Genomic DNA, 19327 nt, shown 5'->3' with positions numbered 1-19327 from the left:
CACACCTCAGGTGTGCCTGAAGGCCTGATATCTGACTTTAACAATGATGATGATGAAAACATCCAAATCCAATATTCCCTGAAACTCTCCACAGGTTATACATTTCAGCATTCAGAAGGTTTAACGTGCACCCAAGAAGGGAATTTGGATGCATGGCAGGAAACAAGTCTTCAGTGCGCTGTAGACCAACAAAAAAAAAGCCAACTTCCTTCTTTTTGAAACTGTCATCATGCAGATCCTCATTCCTGGTTATGGGCATGTCATGCTTTTGGCCCCCAAGGACATTAAAAACCGGGATAATGCATAATCCTGCTGTCAGTGAAGGGATAATACACACACCACAATTTATCTCCAATGAGTAATAAGTAACTGAAGATGAATAAAATGATTTTATAGTCATAGATTGACCATTTATTGCTTGTCAGATTTGGGCTACACTTTGTTCCCACAATAGTTCCACATAACTAAATCAATCAGGCAGATCAACTGTGTTCAGTGTAAGAAAATAACAATCAGTGCAAGTCCTGCAACACGACCTCCAGATTGGTGTTTGAATAAGGCCTGCCAATTTGGCATTAGACACACAAAGGCAGATTACATCCTGGATGTAAGCCTCGTCGGTTACTTTAGCTTGAGTGTTGTGTTGGCAGGAAGTGACTTTGGCAAAGTTCAGCCTAAATGGTGATTTGAAAAGTGATTTGCTGGGTTGTATGTTGGTTTGCACTCAATTAATCGTGTCATAGTGCAGTCACGGATGTTTTAAATCACCTTTCGATTTATTGTCGAAGGCAATGAGCACCCAACCTGCAGCTTTAGGTCATGTATAACAGCACAGTGCCCTCTAGTGTTCACAATTTGGTGGTCGACAGGAGGATTTCAGGAAGACATTCAAAGCCTAATATATACATTTACGACAACGTAAGATCATTATTTTGAAGTCAAACAAACTTTATAATTCACAGTCTTCTGGCTTGCATGCAGGTTCTCCAAAAAGTTGTCAACCAGAGCGCAGCAGCAGAGGATCACAGCTCGCCATACAGGCACTGCAAGAGGCCACGTGGGTGAAGAAGAGTCTTATGCGCCATAATAACATTGAATAGTCTTTCCCACATTTTCTAAAAGTTCTCCCAGCAGAGTGAAGCATGAAGACAGCTTTTTTTTGACAGAATACAACTTGCAGAACGTGGCTGAGGCCAGCAGGTGTAGAGAATGCCTGAGTGTTTTATAACCACCATAATAAAATGCCTTAGATTTTACATTCAGATGTCGATTCATTTTGGTAGTGCAAACTTAAAAAAGGAATAGTAACAGTCAAACAGCAAGAGAAAAATAATGTCCAGGTATAGTTGAAATAAATGAGATTGGTTTACTGTAACTTCACCCAGTGTATCACACACTGTCTCTGACGTCCCCATTTCTAAACGCGTCCTTGTAGCACCAGCTAACAATTATCTAGGGTCAGTTTAAGCTACAGAAGCTTACTGAAATATACTGAATGATTTTTCAACACTTTCCAAAAATTTGAAACGTCCTCAATGCAAAGAATCTTGAGGGCCTTGCCAGCCTTATTCAACATCCATGCATCTTTGGATCTTCTTCTTCTCCAACATTCATGATCAAAAGTGTCCTTCACCCTCATCCTCCTCCCCCTCCTCTCTTCTGTCCACATTTGAATCAGCAACATGTCTTCTTCTCTGGTGGTGTGTAGGCAGCTCCTAAGCCAACGATAGCCCGAGAGTTGGACCGGAGGAGAAGTTGAGGTGTGTTGCTGCTTATTGAGTCCTCCTGCTGGACATTAAGGCCGTTACGAGACAGCAGCTCTCTAGCCATCATGATGAAGGCTTCTTCCACATTCTGACTCTCCTTGACACAGAAGAAGAAGATAGAGAACTTTAGATTTTAGCCAACTCCTTAGTGTTTTACATGCGAAAGCACTCTCATTACCTTTGCCGATGTTTCTAGCGCGGCTAGTATGTTTTTCTCCTCTGCCAGATTGCAGGCTTCCTCAAACGGAACCTGACGTTCCTGCTCCAGGTCACATTTGTTACCTACATGGAGACAATCAGGGAGCTGAGAGATGCAAACACAATACCTCAAGATTATCTTAAACAACAAAGTTGTCTGCATCACCAAATTTGTGTTAAAATGATTATCAGTGCACCTAATTTACATGCTAGTACTGTCAGTACTGCTGCAAAACAAAGTGTGATGTTACCAGCCATGTGTTTAAATTCCTTTTGTTGTAATAAAATTGATCCAGTGATTTAAAAGTTCAAATTTTCCACATAACCGATAAAGTGCTTGCTGCTCTGTGTGCAGATTCACTCGCTTGATGCTGTTTAAGTTAAGTTCATTTAAGGTCAGAAGTTTAGTTTGATTCCGCTGTTTCTTTTATTTTGTCCACCCTCTGATACAAATCACTTCCAAAAACACAGACACTGTATTCAGGCACCTCACATGTTAAACATACCAGATCCACACTCACCTATGAGAACCAGCACTACATTGCTCGCTCCATAGAGCGCCACCTCTTTCATCCAGTGAGCCACGGAGTCAAAGGTCGGGCGTCGCGTGATGTCATAGGCGATGATGGCGCCGTGAGCGCTGCGGTAGTAGCTCTGGGTGATTGTACGAAACCGCTCCTGACCTGCCGTGTCCCACACCTGCATCTGTTACACAGACAAGAACAAGGAATCAGCTGTAACAGCTGTATGGGTTTAATATACACGAATGGATGTCTGGCTGATGTGCACATTAACAACAAAATGACAAAGACAACAAAATAAGACTGTTTACTGATACACACACACACACACACACACACACACACTAGGTGGAGCTCTGTGTCCCTCTGCACAATACTCCCTGAGCATCTGAGCAACGTGGCATGGCAACCAATCTAAACTCACCAACTAAATTTTTCAATGCCAGTGTTGCTGGTTTGAACTACTCGTGTGCAGCTTAACAACAAAATCAAAGCATCCTTTTTAAGTTTTATTGACAGAACAAAACAGATGAACAGGAACAGTCATTCGTTGGACTTTATTCTGTTATTTTTACAACCTTGGTGGTGACCTTATATTCTAATCAACTGATTCATAAAAACATAACACGTCACTTACTGTGACGTAGACATTTCGGCTATCTTTTCCTCCCAAATTAAAGTTCAGTTGATGACTTGTTCGTTTTCTTTTTCACCTTTATTTTAAAACAGTGGGGGAATTTTCTCTATTTTCAGGAATGCCCTGAAAATATTCACACCTGGAAGATGTCAACTACAACCACAGTCTAATCTGGTGGCCACAAAGCTGCTCCACTGCAGCAGTTGGGGTTAAGGGCCTTGCTCAAGGGCACCTCAGTGGTGGTAATGAACCCAGATTCACCCTGCAGGGATTGAACCGATCACCTTCAAGCTTGCTTCTCTAACCTTTAGACTCAACAGGCACCAACCTGTTGAGTGGGGATGATAATTTTTTGATTCTGCAGTCATCTAAGTGGCTTGTCAACAGAACAAAAGAGTTGGTGTAGGTGTGTGAGTGTTCCTTGCTCCTGGCTAGGACAAATCTACAGATAAACAAGTGACATGAACAGAAACAGAATAAAATGGTGGTCAATTTTGATATATCAATGACTATATTTGATCATTCTGGGCATCATTACCCATATAGTAAGAGAGAATGCAGCGCCTGTGTCGATCCAATGACCGACACTATGAACTGATGGGTTTTTAGGCCAGATGTACTCAGGTAACAGACTGACTTTAGATGTATGCGGAAACAACCACTGTCCACCCAAATCATTTAGTTCCCTTTATATCTTAATGACGGCACGGCAAAGTCATTCCAGGTTTATTTATGTCCGTGCAAAAGCTTGAGCAAAGCAACCTGAAGGACAGGTCCTTCATGTGAGCAGCTGGTCTAACTGGTTTTTGAACTGAGTCGAACTGAAACAGTAACCTAAGGAACACCGGTCGCTGTGTGTGGTGTCATTCATCCCTAAACCAAGAAAAGTTAATCACATCGGACAGGGGTTTCGGACAGGGGTTTCAAATTCAAACCATACTTTTTATTTCTCATTTTACCAAAAGGCATGTTTCAGGGCTAAGCAGCATGTCATTGTCAGAGCCAGCTGACTCCACAACACCCATGATAAGGACCGAGGCATTCAGCAGGCATTACAGGGGCATAATGAGGGGTTCTGCTTCAGTGACAACAACATTCACTATGTTCTGAATCTATGGCTGGTTGCTCAGAAAGGTCTGCATATTGGTGATTTGATGCTCTACGACTCATATTCTGATCACCACCTCAACACACACACACACCCTCCAAAAGACACAGAGCGCTTACCTTAACTCTCCTCCCATCGATGTCCACGGTCCGTACAGTGAAATCCACTCCAATGGTGTTCTGCTGTCTTTCTGAGAAAATCCCTGACTTGAAATTCTGAACCAAGCACGTCTTCCCTACATTAGACTCTCCGATCAGGATGATCTTAAACAGGAAATCAAAAGAGTCATCATGCTCAGCTCCTGAGGTCTGCATGGTGGAGGTACAGCAGTGTCTTTCTGTGGATATGAATGTCTCACAAATGGAGGAAATGCTCTCCCCTTGTCCTGTAGATCACATGGAATGTGTGGACTTTGTGGCCAATAGATACCGGGTTATCTTTAAGCTTGAATACAGGCACACTCAACTGTTTCTCCTTTCAGTCAAAGCTACAGTTGGTCACCGGGCTAGATTTGCAGCAGCAGGTTAAATGTAGCCTGTAAAACCAGTTTGGTGTTTAGAAAGTTTGTTTGTCAAGATGTAAAATGGTGCTATTCAAAAGGTTAGAAAGTGCCTGACATCCATTTACCTCGCCAACATGATCAAAATAACATTTAAAATGGTCTAAAAGTTGAACAATTTAGAGTGTAGGCCTACACATTGTGTAGGACTAAGCAGCAATGTGGAAAAATCTACTGTGCCCGTTTTCAGGGAGTAAAAACTAAAACTGTTTTCTTAATAATTCTGCATTCTCTGTGTCTTGTGTCTCCAGCCAGTTCAATCTTCCTGTCCCCCTTCGTGCTCCCTTTTATAGACAAAACCGCCTCAGTCTCTGCTGCTCCTTTCAGCTTCTTCTCAGGTGTTGACCCACTTTTTAGCCCTCAGCAAAAGAAAGCATGGGTAAACATCCCATCCTTTTTGTCCACCTGTACAGGTTCTGGTTAGCCGTCCTTCAAAAGGAAAAAGGAACTTCCTTAATAAAAATATGCTTTAAAAAAGATCCTTGTCTGTAATCCAGGTTCCTGTCCAATCCACCTGCTGTTCTTTCACACACGTGTCAGCTTCTTTTCCTCCACCGGCTTCTTTGCCTTCCTTTAAATTTGCCTCTTTCTGTCATCGGTTATTCCTGTTCTTACTGTCTTATAGCCTCCTGCGTGTTTCTCTCTCACTCTCTCTCTCTCTTCCTCTTCATAGCACCTGTGGAAACAATAGAAACCCGCCCTACCTGTTCTAGGGAAGTAGCCCAACCCCATTATGCCTGTGGGATCCTGGGAAATGCAGTCATTTTTCAAGTAAAACAATCATCAGTCACACTAAAGAGGGCAAGCACATTGTGGGATGTTTTAACACCTTGAGATCTCTCACACGAATTTTAAATTAAGTTCTGCCAAATGAGTTATTTTGCCTCTCTCTCTCTCTCTCTGCTGCTGTGGACTCATGGAGACACATACTGGGTGAATTATGACTTGTGTCATACAGTATAAGCAAAATGTTTGGTTTGAATATGAAAACAATATTGCAGAGAGATTGTGAGAGATTTTATGCTGAATGGCCCCTTCATAGCTTATTTTCAAAATGATGATCAACGGATGAACGTATGGGCCTCCCAATGTAGTAGGAGCTGCTTAAAATGCAGCATGAAATAAGAAAAATAAAAGACTGCATAAATAATAGCTTCATAGTAAGAGCTGTATGAAGTCACTGAGGTTATGTCCTCTGTAAAAAATGTTTTTAATGAATGTTGTATAAATGTGTTTTGCAATCCTGAGGGGAACTTACATTTTACAGTTAGTGAGCCAAGTATTTTACTAACTTACATTTAACTTGTCTAACTCACAAGACTGTGGGACAGCATTTTAAACAGTATAACCCATTAATGAACTGAATAAATACATATAGAAAAAGCCAAGTGATTAGAAACAAAATACTTTAAAGAGACAGTCTGTCTGGATTGTGGTCGAGATTTCTATTTTATTTCAGTAGCTCAGTCATTTCTAAGGCACTGCTCACATTATTCACACCCATTGCACCTAAAATTCCTGAATGAATTCCCTTTAATCATGACTGAACACCATCCCTGTGCGCTAACACTCTTGATTCCAATATTTCCGACTGCACGCGAACGAGGCACAGACCCCTCACCCAGTGCATAACAGTGACGTCCTGTGCGGATAGATAGATAGATGCCCTTACAGTTCTAATCATAGGTCTACAGCCTTAATATTTTCTTGATGTGGAAGGGCGTTTAAAGCCTGGGAGAGAAGCAGCCAGCATGCAGCGGAGCGCAGTGGTCGTGGTGGCGGATAAAACGAGTCTGAAAAGGCCGTTTATTTTTGCAAACGCTGTGCATATGGTAGGTCGCCTATAATACAATCGCTCTTGAATGCAATTGAAGCCCAGAGGCCTATTTGATCGCAGTTCATCGTATTTTTTTTTCTGTGTATAAATATTTGATTTGCTTGCTGTTATTTTGACGCAAAATCCTCATTCGCCCTATAATGAACCCAAATAAGACCATGCTAGTGCTGTATGTCTGTCTCTCATACAAACATGCTGCAGCGAAATCCTCTCTATCACAATTATTATGTAGGCAATTCCTGCGGTGCGTCTTATGTTTTATGTAACATGTTTTAAGGTTATATACAAAGAAGATGAAGAGATGAAATATCACTGGTAGCCTCTATCAAAGAGAAGTGGTGGTTGGAATTTGCTTTAACAAAGGATGACCATCCTCATATAATCCCTCCTCACATCCACCTAGCCCCAGAAATGATATCTATAATGTCCTTATAATGCTTCTGTTTACAATGAGTGTATATTTCTCAGCTGTGAGTTTTGAGTCATGTGCAGTATGGTATCTGTGACATTACGGTCCTGTAAATGTATTATCTTAGCCTAATCCTAGATAGCTGTGCTACTGGCTACCATTCGTGCCTACTGAACTATAAAACATTTAAAAACATATTAAAACAATGGCTGACCAAATATAATTTGCAGATTGACTACACCTCTGGCATTATAAAACTAAAATATGTATTCCCTTCTTTTTTTCTGTATGGCCTTCTACACTTTCCATGTCTTCTTCACTTGCAAACTTAACACATGTTTATGCTCCTCTCTCCAAAGGCACTGTGCTTCTTCATGTTGACCATGACGGTAGCTTGGCATAGAGACCTGATACAAACTGGCAAAGTAAGGATAACTTCAGATGTTCTTCTGAGCGGATGGAAATCATTTCCTAAGCAGATACTATTATTTATCTGAGGCAGAAACAACTCTTGCCAGGCTTTACAAGGAAAACAAGAGTTGCTGGGACATCCAAGGACTATTTGGGGGATTATTAATAATGCATGGGTTTACATGGTCTTCCATCAATATTGCCTGAACACACCACAGCAGCTTTTCTTTTTATATTACTCTGGAAGACCTCAGTTCAAGCTGTCACTTTGGCAAGCATCATGCAGTTGAAGTGTCCTTGGGCAAGACAGTGAATTATCTTCAGATGTTGTAGCTGACCCTGACCTCCAACCTCTTTTGTAGCCTTGCTATCTTGGAAATACATCTGTGACAAAAATAACATTAATATCAACATGGCCAGGCCAGTCAATGTATCCCTTTTAAAGCCAATGCTTTTTTGTCTCCTCAGCTGGTGTCCAATGTTTCTGTCGCGATAATGTACGTTGTAGAGATCGGCTGCCTGCTGCTCTCAGTGCTCGGTGTGGTTGGAGCCTGCACAGGAAAGAGATGGTGTTTGATTCTGGTAAAGAAAAACCTGCTTCATGTGTTCGTACTATACCACTGTGTGTGTTTTTGTAAGATTTTCTTTTTACCTGTGTAGGACAGAGTGCATATGTTCAAAAGTGTTTTCTGCAAGTGATGTTTCTCTTTCACTTACTATTGTTGGTTTATCTGTTCGTGCAGTATGCAACAGGGATGGCGGCAGCCAGTCAAACAATAATTGTTAGAACAGCACTAAGTTACCAAGATGTTTACGAGGTATAGTACTTTAATGCCCTGCTTTTACGAGCAAATTCAGATTTTTAACAACATTTGATGTAATCCTGTCATATTAAAAAGCAACTTTAGGCTACAGTATGTCTTGATTTCTCCCACCTCAGAAACGTGTGCTCCGTGAGGAGTCAAAGTTGCTGTCCATGATGCCACTTAGTGGAACCAGCAAAGCCAACAGGACCCTGCTGTATAGTATTCAAAAAGAAGTAAGGAGCTATTATCATAATATTTTGTTGAGCTTGATGTTTATTGGGCCGAGTTTTAAGATGTACAATCCAGATAATACATTGTGATGATTGACAATAAATAAATAAAACCACTTCCAAAGGTACACAATTAAAAAGTGTGTCCCATTTGTCAATCATTGAAAGCTTATACAGTAAATCTCAAATAGTTTATGCTGTTAGTATTTTATTATTTCCGCTGATTGTATTCGTTGTCTGTCTGCAATTTTTGTGCTCCCAGTTTTGTAATTAGAGTTCCCATAATGCCTTGGAGCATGTAAACAGGAAGTACAATGTTGCCATAGAGTCAGTTAGTTAGCCTGCTGTGGCCTACAACTGGAGCCCCGTTTTTTGCTATTTGTTCACATTTTTTACACAAACTAACCCCCAACACGGACACAGAAGTCTCACATAGCACTCTGGGTGGCGATTCAACGTGAATGAGGTCCCACCAGCAGTATATTTAGTCTGCAGGGCGTGGCCGGGCAAGCAGGTGTGTCTCATCTTAAAGGGCCAAGAGGTATTCGCTTACTCTGGTCTTGGGGATGATGGGAATGCCAGGATCTGCAGACTAGTATTCTGGTTTATCTGTTTTGGAATTACTTCTAACTTGGCCTGTGTGTGTGTGTGTTTCTTTTTGTCACCTCCAGTTTGAGTGCTGTGGTCTAATTGAAGGCTACAAAGACTGGGGCTCTTCCATCCCTGCCTCCTGTAACTGTCACTATCCAGGAAAATGCGTGAGTATCTCCCTTTATAGAAGCAAAATATAAATCGGTGAAGATGACTCATTGGGATTTCTGGTCCTGTAGCGACACATTAAAACAAAATAGTTGAGGTAAAATGTATTTTGCTAGTTACCTGGGTCTTGTGTATGAGTTTGACCAGAGAACTGCAAGAGAGCTGAGCCATATTGTGATATACAGTTCTTAGAATTAGACTGGAATGTCTCTTATGCATATCAATGATACTGTTCAGTGGATTAAAGCTGAACCTCATAGTACCTCAATATCTAATAAATGTTTGCAGTGCAGCTGCAGATCACAGCAACAACATTAGGGAAGTAACATGTTATCACCACTAATGGACAAAACTGTATACATATAGAAATGCAAAAGGAAGTGAATTCTTCTTTAAATTTTAATTTGTCCTCATATTATTGATGCTGCACCCACTTTTCTCCAGTGAAGCTCATTTTTGTCATATTATGTAATGGGATTTTGTACTCCAGATTCGACTACGAGGCAGCGCCACACTGGGGGCTCCAAAGAACCAGTACGTTTATCAAGAGGTAAAAAAACGAATTATCTTATTTTCTGTCATTTATTTTAAATTACAGCAGCACTCATTGCCAACATGTTCAGCTTGTGACAAAATGGCCAAATGAGCAGCAGTATACCCAGATCAGTCATTTTTTTTACATACAATCGTAACTATTTTTGCCACGCCTTAACAATAAACCTGCACTTTCTCCCACAGCCTTGCCTACCAGTTTATGTTTCTGAACTCAAGCTTGCATTCTCATTGGCGATGGCTGTGCAATTTGGAAGTGGAGTATTTTGGGTGAGTCTTTTTTTGTGTGTGTTTTATAAGACTTCACACAACTACTATTGCAAAAAGAGTGTTGAAGCTATTATAGGCTAGATCATTTTCATTATACAAATGCATACAAATAAGTTACTTCCTGCCATGAAGTAGACATATTACACAAGAGTTCTGGTGGTCAGGCCAGCAGAAAATCATATGGTCGCCATTATTGAGCATCGCAGCATGCTTGTAACTCCTTTGCTTCCCTCGCCAGGTGGTTCTACTCGTTATGAGCATCAAGCTGATGGGCCAGATAAAAAGAAAACAGGAGTTCATAGCTCTTCTCCAATCAAACAGATATGTACCTGGTGCCTTCTAGTCACCTAGTATGTTTTGATACACGCTTCAAATGAATATCAAGCATATACCATATTTGTATTTGCACATGTAAACACATGATGATGTATACCAAATCCTGGCTATTTTGTGCTATAGCAACATATGTTTATTTTCTGTTAATGCATGTTACTGATATTGAAAAGTAATCTACATGCAAAGATCGATTTCAAGTGACTTTTTTTTTTTTTTGCCTTACTGCTGTAAAAACATTGCAATTTAATGAAATTGACTGTCTTGTAAAATGTGCTGAATATCAACATAATCGGTACATTTTCAGATGCTTTTTTGTTTGAAATGAATATCTTACCAAGCATTAATCAGCCACCTGTTTTCATTGAGTAGCTGGAGCCACTCCCAGCATTTTGTTATTTACAGTAAGTGTTGTCTTATCTGGATTATATATTCAGATATTATTTATCTCCATTTCCTTCGTACCCGCATACATCACTGACTTGACCGTCTTTGGAAAGACAGATATTAATCAAATTGCATATACTGTACCTCAATTACTCAATTAATGGGTTTAATTTAACATTTGTCGACTGCACCAACTTCTTTTAAACACATTTAATATTCTTACTTGTGTTCAGCTCACTCATTGAATTTTCAGCATTAGAGCAACCAATAATCTTTGAACAAATATAACCATTATGTAGCACCTTTCTTAAACAGTGTTTACAAAGTGCTTTGATTGAAATATAATCATTTATTTATTATTGAGCAATGTATTTTCCTGGGTAAATAATCAGGTTGGGCAACGGAATGAGCCACAGCTCTCATTAGGACAACAGAATGTCTTGATGCCCTGTTATGCACAATGTATATTTGAAACTATCCATTCAGTTGTTCTTAAAGCACATTTAGTAGGTAAATGATGAAGAGAAGGGATTTCTGTTTGGTTGCACATTCAGTAGACATGCAATAAATCCTCAAAACGTTTTTGGCAAAGCCACTGCAGACAGGTTGTGAGAGACTCTTGTTGGAAAGCACGTCACCAATATTCTTGCAGAGACTGTAATGTCCCAACTGAAGCCACTCTCACCGAAGAAGCCTTTACGCCACATCACTCCTAATATGACTTGCTGCATGAGCTGCCTGCGGTTGAAATGTCTCCTTGACCAATATATTGTCAAAATGAATTTCATCTGAAACAGCAGATCCAATGTCTACCTGTGCACTTTAACCATTAATGCCTAATATACAGTATCTTGCTAAATATGGTATTTTTATTTCTGTCATACACTGTTTTTTTTTGTTATTTATGGAATGAACGGATGTAATATTTTGTAAATTGCAGGAATAAAATATGTGATTCTCGTTCCTTTTTTGTTTTTACTTTGAAATTGTTTCTTGGAGCTGTAAAACTTACATTTACCAAAGTACTGTATAATGTTGTGGTACTTGTACTTTTCCATTTTATGCTACATTAGACCTCCAATCCATTTGAGAGTGAAATGTTGTGCTTTTTACTCCACTCCATTTTTCCTGTTGACGTATTTTGACATTGAACTGTGCTAATTCTTCCACCATTGTTCGGTTTGTGAGAAAGAAAAATAACTTGACAGCAGGGATGCAAGCTTGCCAACCAAAAGGGGGCCGGTTGGATACAGTTGATTTTCATGTAGTCCATACATCACAGGATGTCATCAATGTCAGTGAGGTTACACAGTTGACATCTTGTTGGGAACTAGGGGGACAAGAATAAGCTCCTACACTCTCCTTTTGTATGCAGATAATAAGGGAGTAAGAAGAGACACAGCTTTGCTAAAGAAGAAGAGGTTTTTACAAACTTTGGATTTGGTTCTTTGGCACCCAAAATATGTCAAATACAGTTTATTTGTTGCACCTTCCCTGTCTTCTGTTTTCCTATCTCCTCCTGCCATGAACCGAAAGTATCTCATCCTAGAAATGCTGTGTCATGCAATACCCATATGTGCACTGCTCCAGATCTTGAACAGTATAACGGGTGCACTGTAGCGGCAAGGACCAAAGAAACGAAGCGCTATCACTTACAGATAAAGAGTCCTCTTGTTTATTGTGGGCATAAAAACATCTCATGTGTATCGGCCTTTGTTTCTTTCATACTGACACGTACCAATTACATTCTCTTGTATAAAACTGTACTATAGAACTTTGGAAGTGCTCCAGTAGCTTCTCTGATTAAAATGTGATTGGCAAAAACTTAAAAAATAAGATTACATAAAGTTTGTCAGAGTACAGAAGATTACAGAAAGCTACACAACCATAAAATACAGACACTTATTAAAGTTGGAGCTTTAAGACATCCATAATGTAAATATGTCTGCAGTAACTTCTTCATCAGTGCTTTTGTTAAAACAACATTTTTTTTTTCTCCATCTCATTTTACTTGTTTTCTCTATTTACATTATCTTACAATACGACTCATTTTGCCGCTTGGAAGTGCTTGCAAACGAATGTGCTGAATGATTATTCCACACCTCTCTTGTATAGCAGAAGGGTGTAGGCTCTCAGACTTAATATCAGGTGTATGTATATGTGTGCATACAACAAAGAAAATACTCTCACAGTGTGTGCTGTTTCTGACCATTTTCCCAGCCCACAGTTTTCCCCATTGTGAAAACATGTACCGCATCTTAAGGGTTAACAAAAGTGAATAAAGGTTACATGGTTTTCATGCAACGTGGTAAATATTAAAACAGAATAAAACACTTTGTATCGTTGTATCAATCCCAATCAGGCGAGCTCTGCAGCGTCTGCCAGAGGCGTGTAGTTGCCTGCTTTGGCCTCCGTACTGTAGACCACCACCGGGATTTCATCCTTCTTGCTTAGCCGACACAAGATGAAAATACACAACGCCACTGACAATATCTGAAGGACAGAGAAACAGAGATGGTCCTTTAATTCGTACAGTATTCATCTTTTTTTTTTTTTTTTTGGTTTCGTCCTATGACCATACATTGTTTTGAATAGAGCTGCAGCTTTAGAAAGAGACTGAGGGGGGCAGAAAAGACAAAGCAAACACACGGACAGATAGCCTTCTGATGCGTCACAAGTAAGAAATGCACATGTGTAGATGATAAAATGAACGATGGCTGAATTCCTTTTAACTACAGAGTCCTTATTAATGTTATTGGTAACACCTGTGCTTTTCTTACTAATGTGGGACGGTTATGTGTTCTTTGTTTTTGATAAACGAAGGACAGTCAGACAGACAGATCTATATTTCATTGTGTTTATTTGTGCAGGTATTTCTTTCAGTTTTGTTATAAAACCTTCATCAATAAGATAGGGCAACCTCTGTACCACCAATGTATAATTCAGTGACTTATACCAATTAAACAATGTCATATTATTCTGAGATACTAGATTTTTTTCAGCTTTTTTTGTAAATCAAGGAGATTTTGTATTGAAAATGTTGGGAAGGGACTTGCTTTCTAAAAACTGAATCATAGGTTCAGCCACACTCCCCACCCCAGGAATATTTGCCAAGTCCCTTACAGAAACTTCTGATCTGGAAAAACTTCCAGAACAGCTACTCAATAGACGTTGAGGTGAGATTGTTTGTGTGTTGCCGTTTCTGAGATCAAGATTGAACTTTAAACCTCCACTTTTGAGCCTAAGAGAAGTTCTTTAAGTGCGTCCACTTTAAATCACATTTTTTCAACAGCTGTGGTTTGGTTTATGAGGGCTTCATGATGACCATTACTGCACACACTGTGTGGAGACAGCTGAAGATAGTGAAGTTGAGAGCAGATACATATGGAGGCAGGTAGACGGGTACAATACATACCCACAATAATGTGACTCCCAGGAGTATGCCCATTGCCGTATCTATGACCATCATCACATACACAATCAAGTATGGGAGGCATGACTGAAACAGGAGAGCACATCAAACAATATGACTTTACAAGAGTGCATTGCTTCATTTATAAAAGGGGTTATTACTGTAATGACATGGTAATGTGATGATTGAAAAAGTGTATCTATTGCATAGTTGTTACAGTTGAATCAGAGTGCTAGCATACTTTAGACAATAGTAATGTTTTTTTTATTTAATAAATGGCTAGAGTTAACATCAGTTTGGGGGATACCCTACATCATCATTTTGAGAAACACGTTTTTAAGTGTGCAATTGGTAGCTATAACATGGTTTTTGTTTTGTTCCTAAAATATAAAATTAAAAACAATCCCAAAGACATAAAACTATCCAGTCTCTGTGTGAGTGCATGAACACATTGTTTGGTGGTGAAACAGGCTGCGATGCGAGGGCTGGCTCTATTTCAAAACTTTCTCTCCAAACACTAAAAAACAATCCACATCTTTATGAGGAATCAGTGTTTATTTTTTATAACTGTCTTGATTATTAATATGGTAACAGTTTGCACATTAACCAGTAAATGTAGAAATGAAAAATGTCATTGGTTTTATTACCTCTTTATAGATCTTGACGTACTGGTCATTCATTGTGTACTCAGACAGACTGCTGTTCCTGGGAGGTTCCACCTAGAAGACACAGACATGAATCAAGGACCAAGGCGGGCCTTTTTTGACGTTCTTGCCGTGTGAAACTTTATTCGAGCGACAATCATATACTGTATTATTTGAGTTTTACCTATTAATACAATGCTATATCAATGGGTCTTGATACACACGAGTTTGGTGCAGAAATGAAGTGTCTTTCACACTCACACATGGATTAGTGGCCTCCTGTGAGCACAGACAGGATTGTGGGATGTTGTAGCCCCAATCCAGGTAGCCCTGATCCAGTCCACAGCACTGCAACTGAGAAGACGGAAGGATGGCGGATTACGGCGATGCACTAGATTTTCAGCCTTTTCTCTGTTCAACTGCTAAACATTTTTCAAGTAGAAGTTGCTCAGAGTCATTTCATCAGGAGAGCATATGCTTGTGTTTGATCCTCCACATCCATTCTATCGGTGGACATCTCATGCTTTCCATATTACAAAAACTCAATCCACTTTATATCAATCTGTTTTATGCTGTTTGTGTTTTAAGTTGGTTTATAACCTTCTAAAGCACTTTGAACTGCTTCTGTACGAAATTAAAAATAATGGTGAGTCAAAAATATGCTTGAATTTAACTCACACACCCGCACAAGGTTACCTACTTGAATCTGGATTGCCTTCAAGCCGTCAATAGTACTCTGACTAGCATTATTCAGTGGCAGCATTTGTAGGTAATGCCTCTTCAGTTGTTCAGCCTCCTGCATAACAAAACAAAGTCATATAAAAAAAAATCAGACAACCAGTAATTTGAAAAATGATTTTCTTTTGGAGGCACATTTGTGATTTACAAAATGTATTTTGGCAAACAAAAAAACACAGCTATGTTTTTCTTGTGAATGAAGTTGTCAACATTCAAAGTTTCAAAAGAAAAATGTAAAAGTAGTTTTACTTCAGATCTAATTTTGTGTCAGAAAGCTAAGCAACCATAACTAGGCATGGATGCCCTGTCAAGCTCTAGATTCCCCCACTTGCCGAAACGGTTTCTACCGATAGAGCGATACTGTTGCTTTTCCAAAAACACAAGTGAAAGGAATGGATTAAACAGTGTGTTTGTCGGCTCTAACCTAAAAATAAAAGGTTCTCTTCCCCCTTTTAACCGACAAAATCCACGTAGTCAGCTGGAATCCAGAGACCAGCTGTTGTTTACCTCGTTACCTATTGTTTAAAGAATGACTATGAATTTTGAGGGGTAAATTGGTCACCATTACAATTGTAAAATGCATATGTGCCATGTGAGAATGGAAAGCTTGACATGCGTAGCAACACAAACTAAGTGAGGTAGCGTTGAGCTAACTGTAAACTGATCCTTGTCTGGTAGCACCTTGAAGTACTTCAAGAGACTTAAAAGGAACAGTGTGTAGCATTTACGGGGATCAAGAATGCAGTTTTGATACAGCCTGCTACTTATAGTCCATATATAGTTATGGGTCTAAAAGAAATGTCCCGAAAGGACAACACATGTCAGAGTCAACGTTGTACCTGTGGTCGCTGAGCCAGTCCAAGAATGGCACTTGTAATCAAAAACAGACTGCCAAGGATCATTCCAACTACAAACTGAGACACACACATATACAGACAAGAGCAATCAAATTCTGGGAAAAGATTAAGGAGATTTATACTTGTTTATTACTACTACATCTATTAACGTTGTAATGTATGTGGGTTTTTTTTCTTTACCCACCAGTATAAGTGCCCACTTCTTCTCTTTGCAAGCACCATACACACCAATGATGGCCAGGATCAGAGGTATGATGGAAATACCATATGTTGAAAGAAAGCCTGGGAGCATCGTTTCGATCTGTGGAGAGAGAACAGCAGGCTCGGTGAGCAGGGACAAAAAAAAGCCGAGTTCAATAATCTGGGCAGCATGCAAGCTTGCTGCTGAAGAATCAGAATTGTTGCCCTTAACTCCTGAGGTCAATCTTGGCAGTTTCTTCACACATTGCAACTATGTAAAATATTCTTAATGTCAAGGTGAGTTTAGGTTAACATCTACACAGAGCAGGCTTATCCCAGCTCTATTGCTGTACACAATGAGTTCAGTATTTACATGAAGTCATTAGTAATCGAGCACAATCGCCACTTTCAGGTTTTCTATGTGTATACAAGTCACATTCGGAGAGGGAATTTTGCAACGGATTTAATCTATAACATGGAATCATATGAGTCAGAGAGCTTGGAGCTTAAAAAAGGCACCCACAAAGTAGGTATATTCTAGAAAGATAGATGGCTTTAGAACTTCTTCTATGGGCTGGAATAGTATACAAACCTATGGTCAACGTGGACTCAAAGTTGGACTTATACCCTTTGCTTTATGTGTGTATTTTGATTTATGGTGTTGTTGTTTCAAAGCTTTCAATAGGAACAAAAACGTGTGACTGAGTCTGGTGTTACGTGCATGTAAACAGCGCAAAAAAAGCAGCAATACAAATCAGTAGGAAATCAAGAAAGAGCTACTTTTAGGCATACAAAACAATAGCTATTAAGTTAAAGGACCATACCAGTGTTCTTGCAAATTTCAGCTCTTGCAATATGCATACTTTACAATTTTTTGCTGACCATTTTTAAAATGCAGGCCGTACAGCTTTAGATTTGGATGTATTTCAAAAGGGAGCCACTCGTTCCCATTCTGTACAGCAGAAATTCTTGTCACATAAAATACAGTACAAATACAGTAACATTGTTTGCAAAATGGCTGATGCTGGTTTACGAAGAGAATACATTCTGGAAGGCTATGAAAAACCACTGATATTACCCCTTTAGTTGTAGGAGAACTATGTTGAATATTACCTCCTCACTGTTGTGGAGGTGTCCGTGGTGAAACAGAGTGGCTGCCAACAGCAGGGCACTCAGTATCTGCAACGGCAGCAACACACTTCACTATTCTTTATACTTTCAGTGTAAAGTTAGTAAACAAAGCCACCCCTCAAAGGCAAATGAACAGGTGGGAATGCATGAAACCCCATTACTGTGGTTATGAAGGCCATCAAATATATTCATCTTCAGCTGGATTGGTCAGATGGAGGGTGGCCGTGGCTCACTGGGTAGAGAGGGTTGTCTGGCAACCGCAAGGTCGGCGGTTCGATCCTTGGCTGCTACGTGTCCTATGCCGAAGTGTCCCTGAGCAAGACACTAAACCCCTAACTGCTCCCCGGGCGCTCCCAATAAGCTAGGGATGGGTTAAATGCAGAGGACAAATTTCGTATATGTGTAAATGTATATGACAATAAACTTAAAAAGAGCATGTTGCTCACACACATACACTTATAGGTTTTTAATAAATCCATGTGCCCATTCAGATTGTTTGCGTCTCCTACTATAGTTTAGTTTTTACTTTTGTTGATATATAACCCAACAATATCTTTAAGATTTGTGCTACTAGTACAACAAAACAAATATAATGAATCAATAATACAAACATGTTGTTGCATGTTTGCTGTGAACACACATTATAATTAGGTGCAATTGTTTAACTGCACATATGCCAAGCCCCTGTCCCGCCATATGATCAAATGTTATTAAAAGGGGGTTTAGGTATTACAAAAATGCTTATTAATAATAACAATGTAGCTTATCATGTCCTGGAGATATTTCCCCCCTAAATGTTTAATCCAGAGAGTTTGGATGTTCATAAACAGTCCCTCTCGTTTCCAATAGACTTCAGCTGCAGTGCTAATGCCAACAATTAGGCAAAATAATAATTTCTTATTGTCAATTTCGATGATGTCAATACAAATGACATCATCGAATTGCAGATTCAAGCATCTGATCCAACAGCTTATTTATGGATACTTTCAAGTGCTAAACACTTCGCGTCTCTGGTTTTATTTGACTATGAACTGTTTCTGTCATGTTCAGCAGGGCGGAAATGAAAACACTTACCGCGATCAAACTTGTCACGGTAATGAAACTCCGTTTCAAGCAGACGTTCACTTTCGCCATGTTGGTGCGCTTAAACTCCCGGTCAAAATATGTACACGGTTTAAAAAAAAATTCCCAATAGTAGAAATCAAAATGCTATAAAGAGGGGTAACGCTGATTTTCTAAAAGAAAGTGCCCTTCTTGTTGCGCAATGCACCCTGGTTTTTGCATGGGCGTAGAGGAGGAAGCGCCCCATGATTTACTGGTAAAATGCCCTCCCCATCTGGAGGAGCTGTGTGTGCGCGCGGAGTTGGAGACGCAGAGTGATTAATTTATATCATTATCACACGTGTTGTTGTTTTTCCCTCAGCTTTCTTAGTTTACTGTGCTGACTTCATTGTGTGTTTCCGAGTGGGGAGTTGGGGGGGGGGGGGGGGGGGGGGGCGAGAGCGAAGAGAAAGATTGGCAGTGTATCTGTTGGTACAGTGAAAAGATGAGTAATCACAAGTTTACCCAACCTGATAATGTA

The 19327-nt window shown here is 39.8% G+C and overlaps 3 protein-coding genes across 5 annotated transcripts; 1 reads left to right on the top strand and 2 right to left on the bottom strand.

Annotated features, from left to right (window-relative positions):
• Positions 1–1674: 1674 nt before the first annotated feature.
• On the bottom strand, positions 1675–4544 carry LOC142971126 (ras-related protein Rab-19-like). Its single transcript, XM_076111751.1, has 4 exons — positions 4350–4544; positions 2486–2669; positions 1945–2048; positions 1675–1863 (listed from the first exon to the last, which is right to left on the bottom strand). Exons 1-4 carry the CDS (start codon positions 4542–4544, stop codon positions 1675–1677), a joined length of 672 nt encoding a protein of 223 aa, XP_075967866.1.
• Positions 4545–6509: 1965 nt separating this feature from the next.
• On the top strand, positions 6510–14747 carry LOC142971136 (tetraspanin-8-like). The gene is made up of 9 exons (XM_076111772.1): positions 6510–6621; positions 7395–7460; positions 7915–8028; positions 8190–8264; positions 8387–8485; positions 9154–9240; positions 9732–9791; positions 9980–10063; positions 10302–14747. Exons 1-9 carry the CDS (start codon positions 6541–6543, stop codon positions 10404–10406), a joined length of 771 nt encoding a protein of 256 aa, XP_075967887.1. The 5' UTR covers positions 6510–6540; the 3' UTR covers positions 10407–14747.
• LOC142971135 (tetraspanin-8-like) lies at positions 12432–19137 on the bottom strand. 3 transcript variants are annotated; one of them, XM_076111771.1, is made up of 10 exons: positions 18820–19137; positions 17907–18106; positions 17728–17793; positions 16619–16735; positions 16417–16491; positions 15540–15635; positions 15101–15193; positions 14843–14914; positions 14199–14282; positions 12432–13276 (listed from the first exon to the last, which is right to left on the bottom strand). In XM_076111771.1, the coding sequence occupies exons 2-10, from the start codon at positions 17922–17924 to the stop codon at positions 13142–13144; spliced, it is 756 nt and encodes a 251-aa protein (XP_075967886.1). In that variant the 5' UTR covers positions 17925–18106; positions 18820–19137; the 3' UTR covers positions 12432–13141. The 3 variants fall into 3 exon arrangements, with proteins under 3 accessions (XP_075967886.1, XP_075967885.1, XP_075967884.1); XM_076111770.1 differs by having other exon boundaries at positions 17907–19137; XM_076111769.1 differs by lacking the exon at positions 17907–18106.
• Positions 19138–19327: the final 190 nt, after the last annotated feature.

Source organism: Anarhichas minor, unplaced genomic scaffold, assembly GCF_050575085.1.
Source record: "Anarhichas minor isolate MPS153535 unplaced genomic scaffold, ASM5057508v1 ptg000045l, whole genome shotgun sequence".
NCBI classification, from domain to species: Eukaryota; Metazoa; Chordata; class Actinopteri; order Perciformes; family Anarhichadidae; genus Anarhichas; species Anarhichas minor.
The sequence above is the reverse complement of the archived record's forward strand: the minus strand, read 5'-3'. Positions and strand labels throughout refer to the sequence as shown.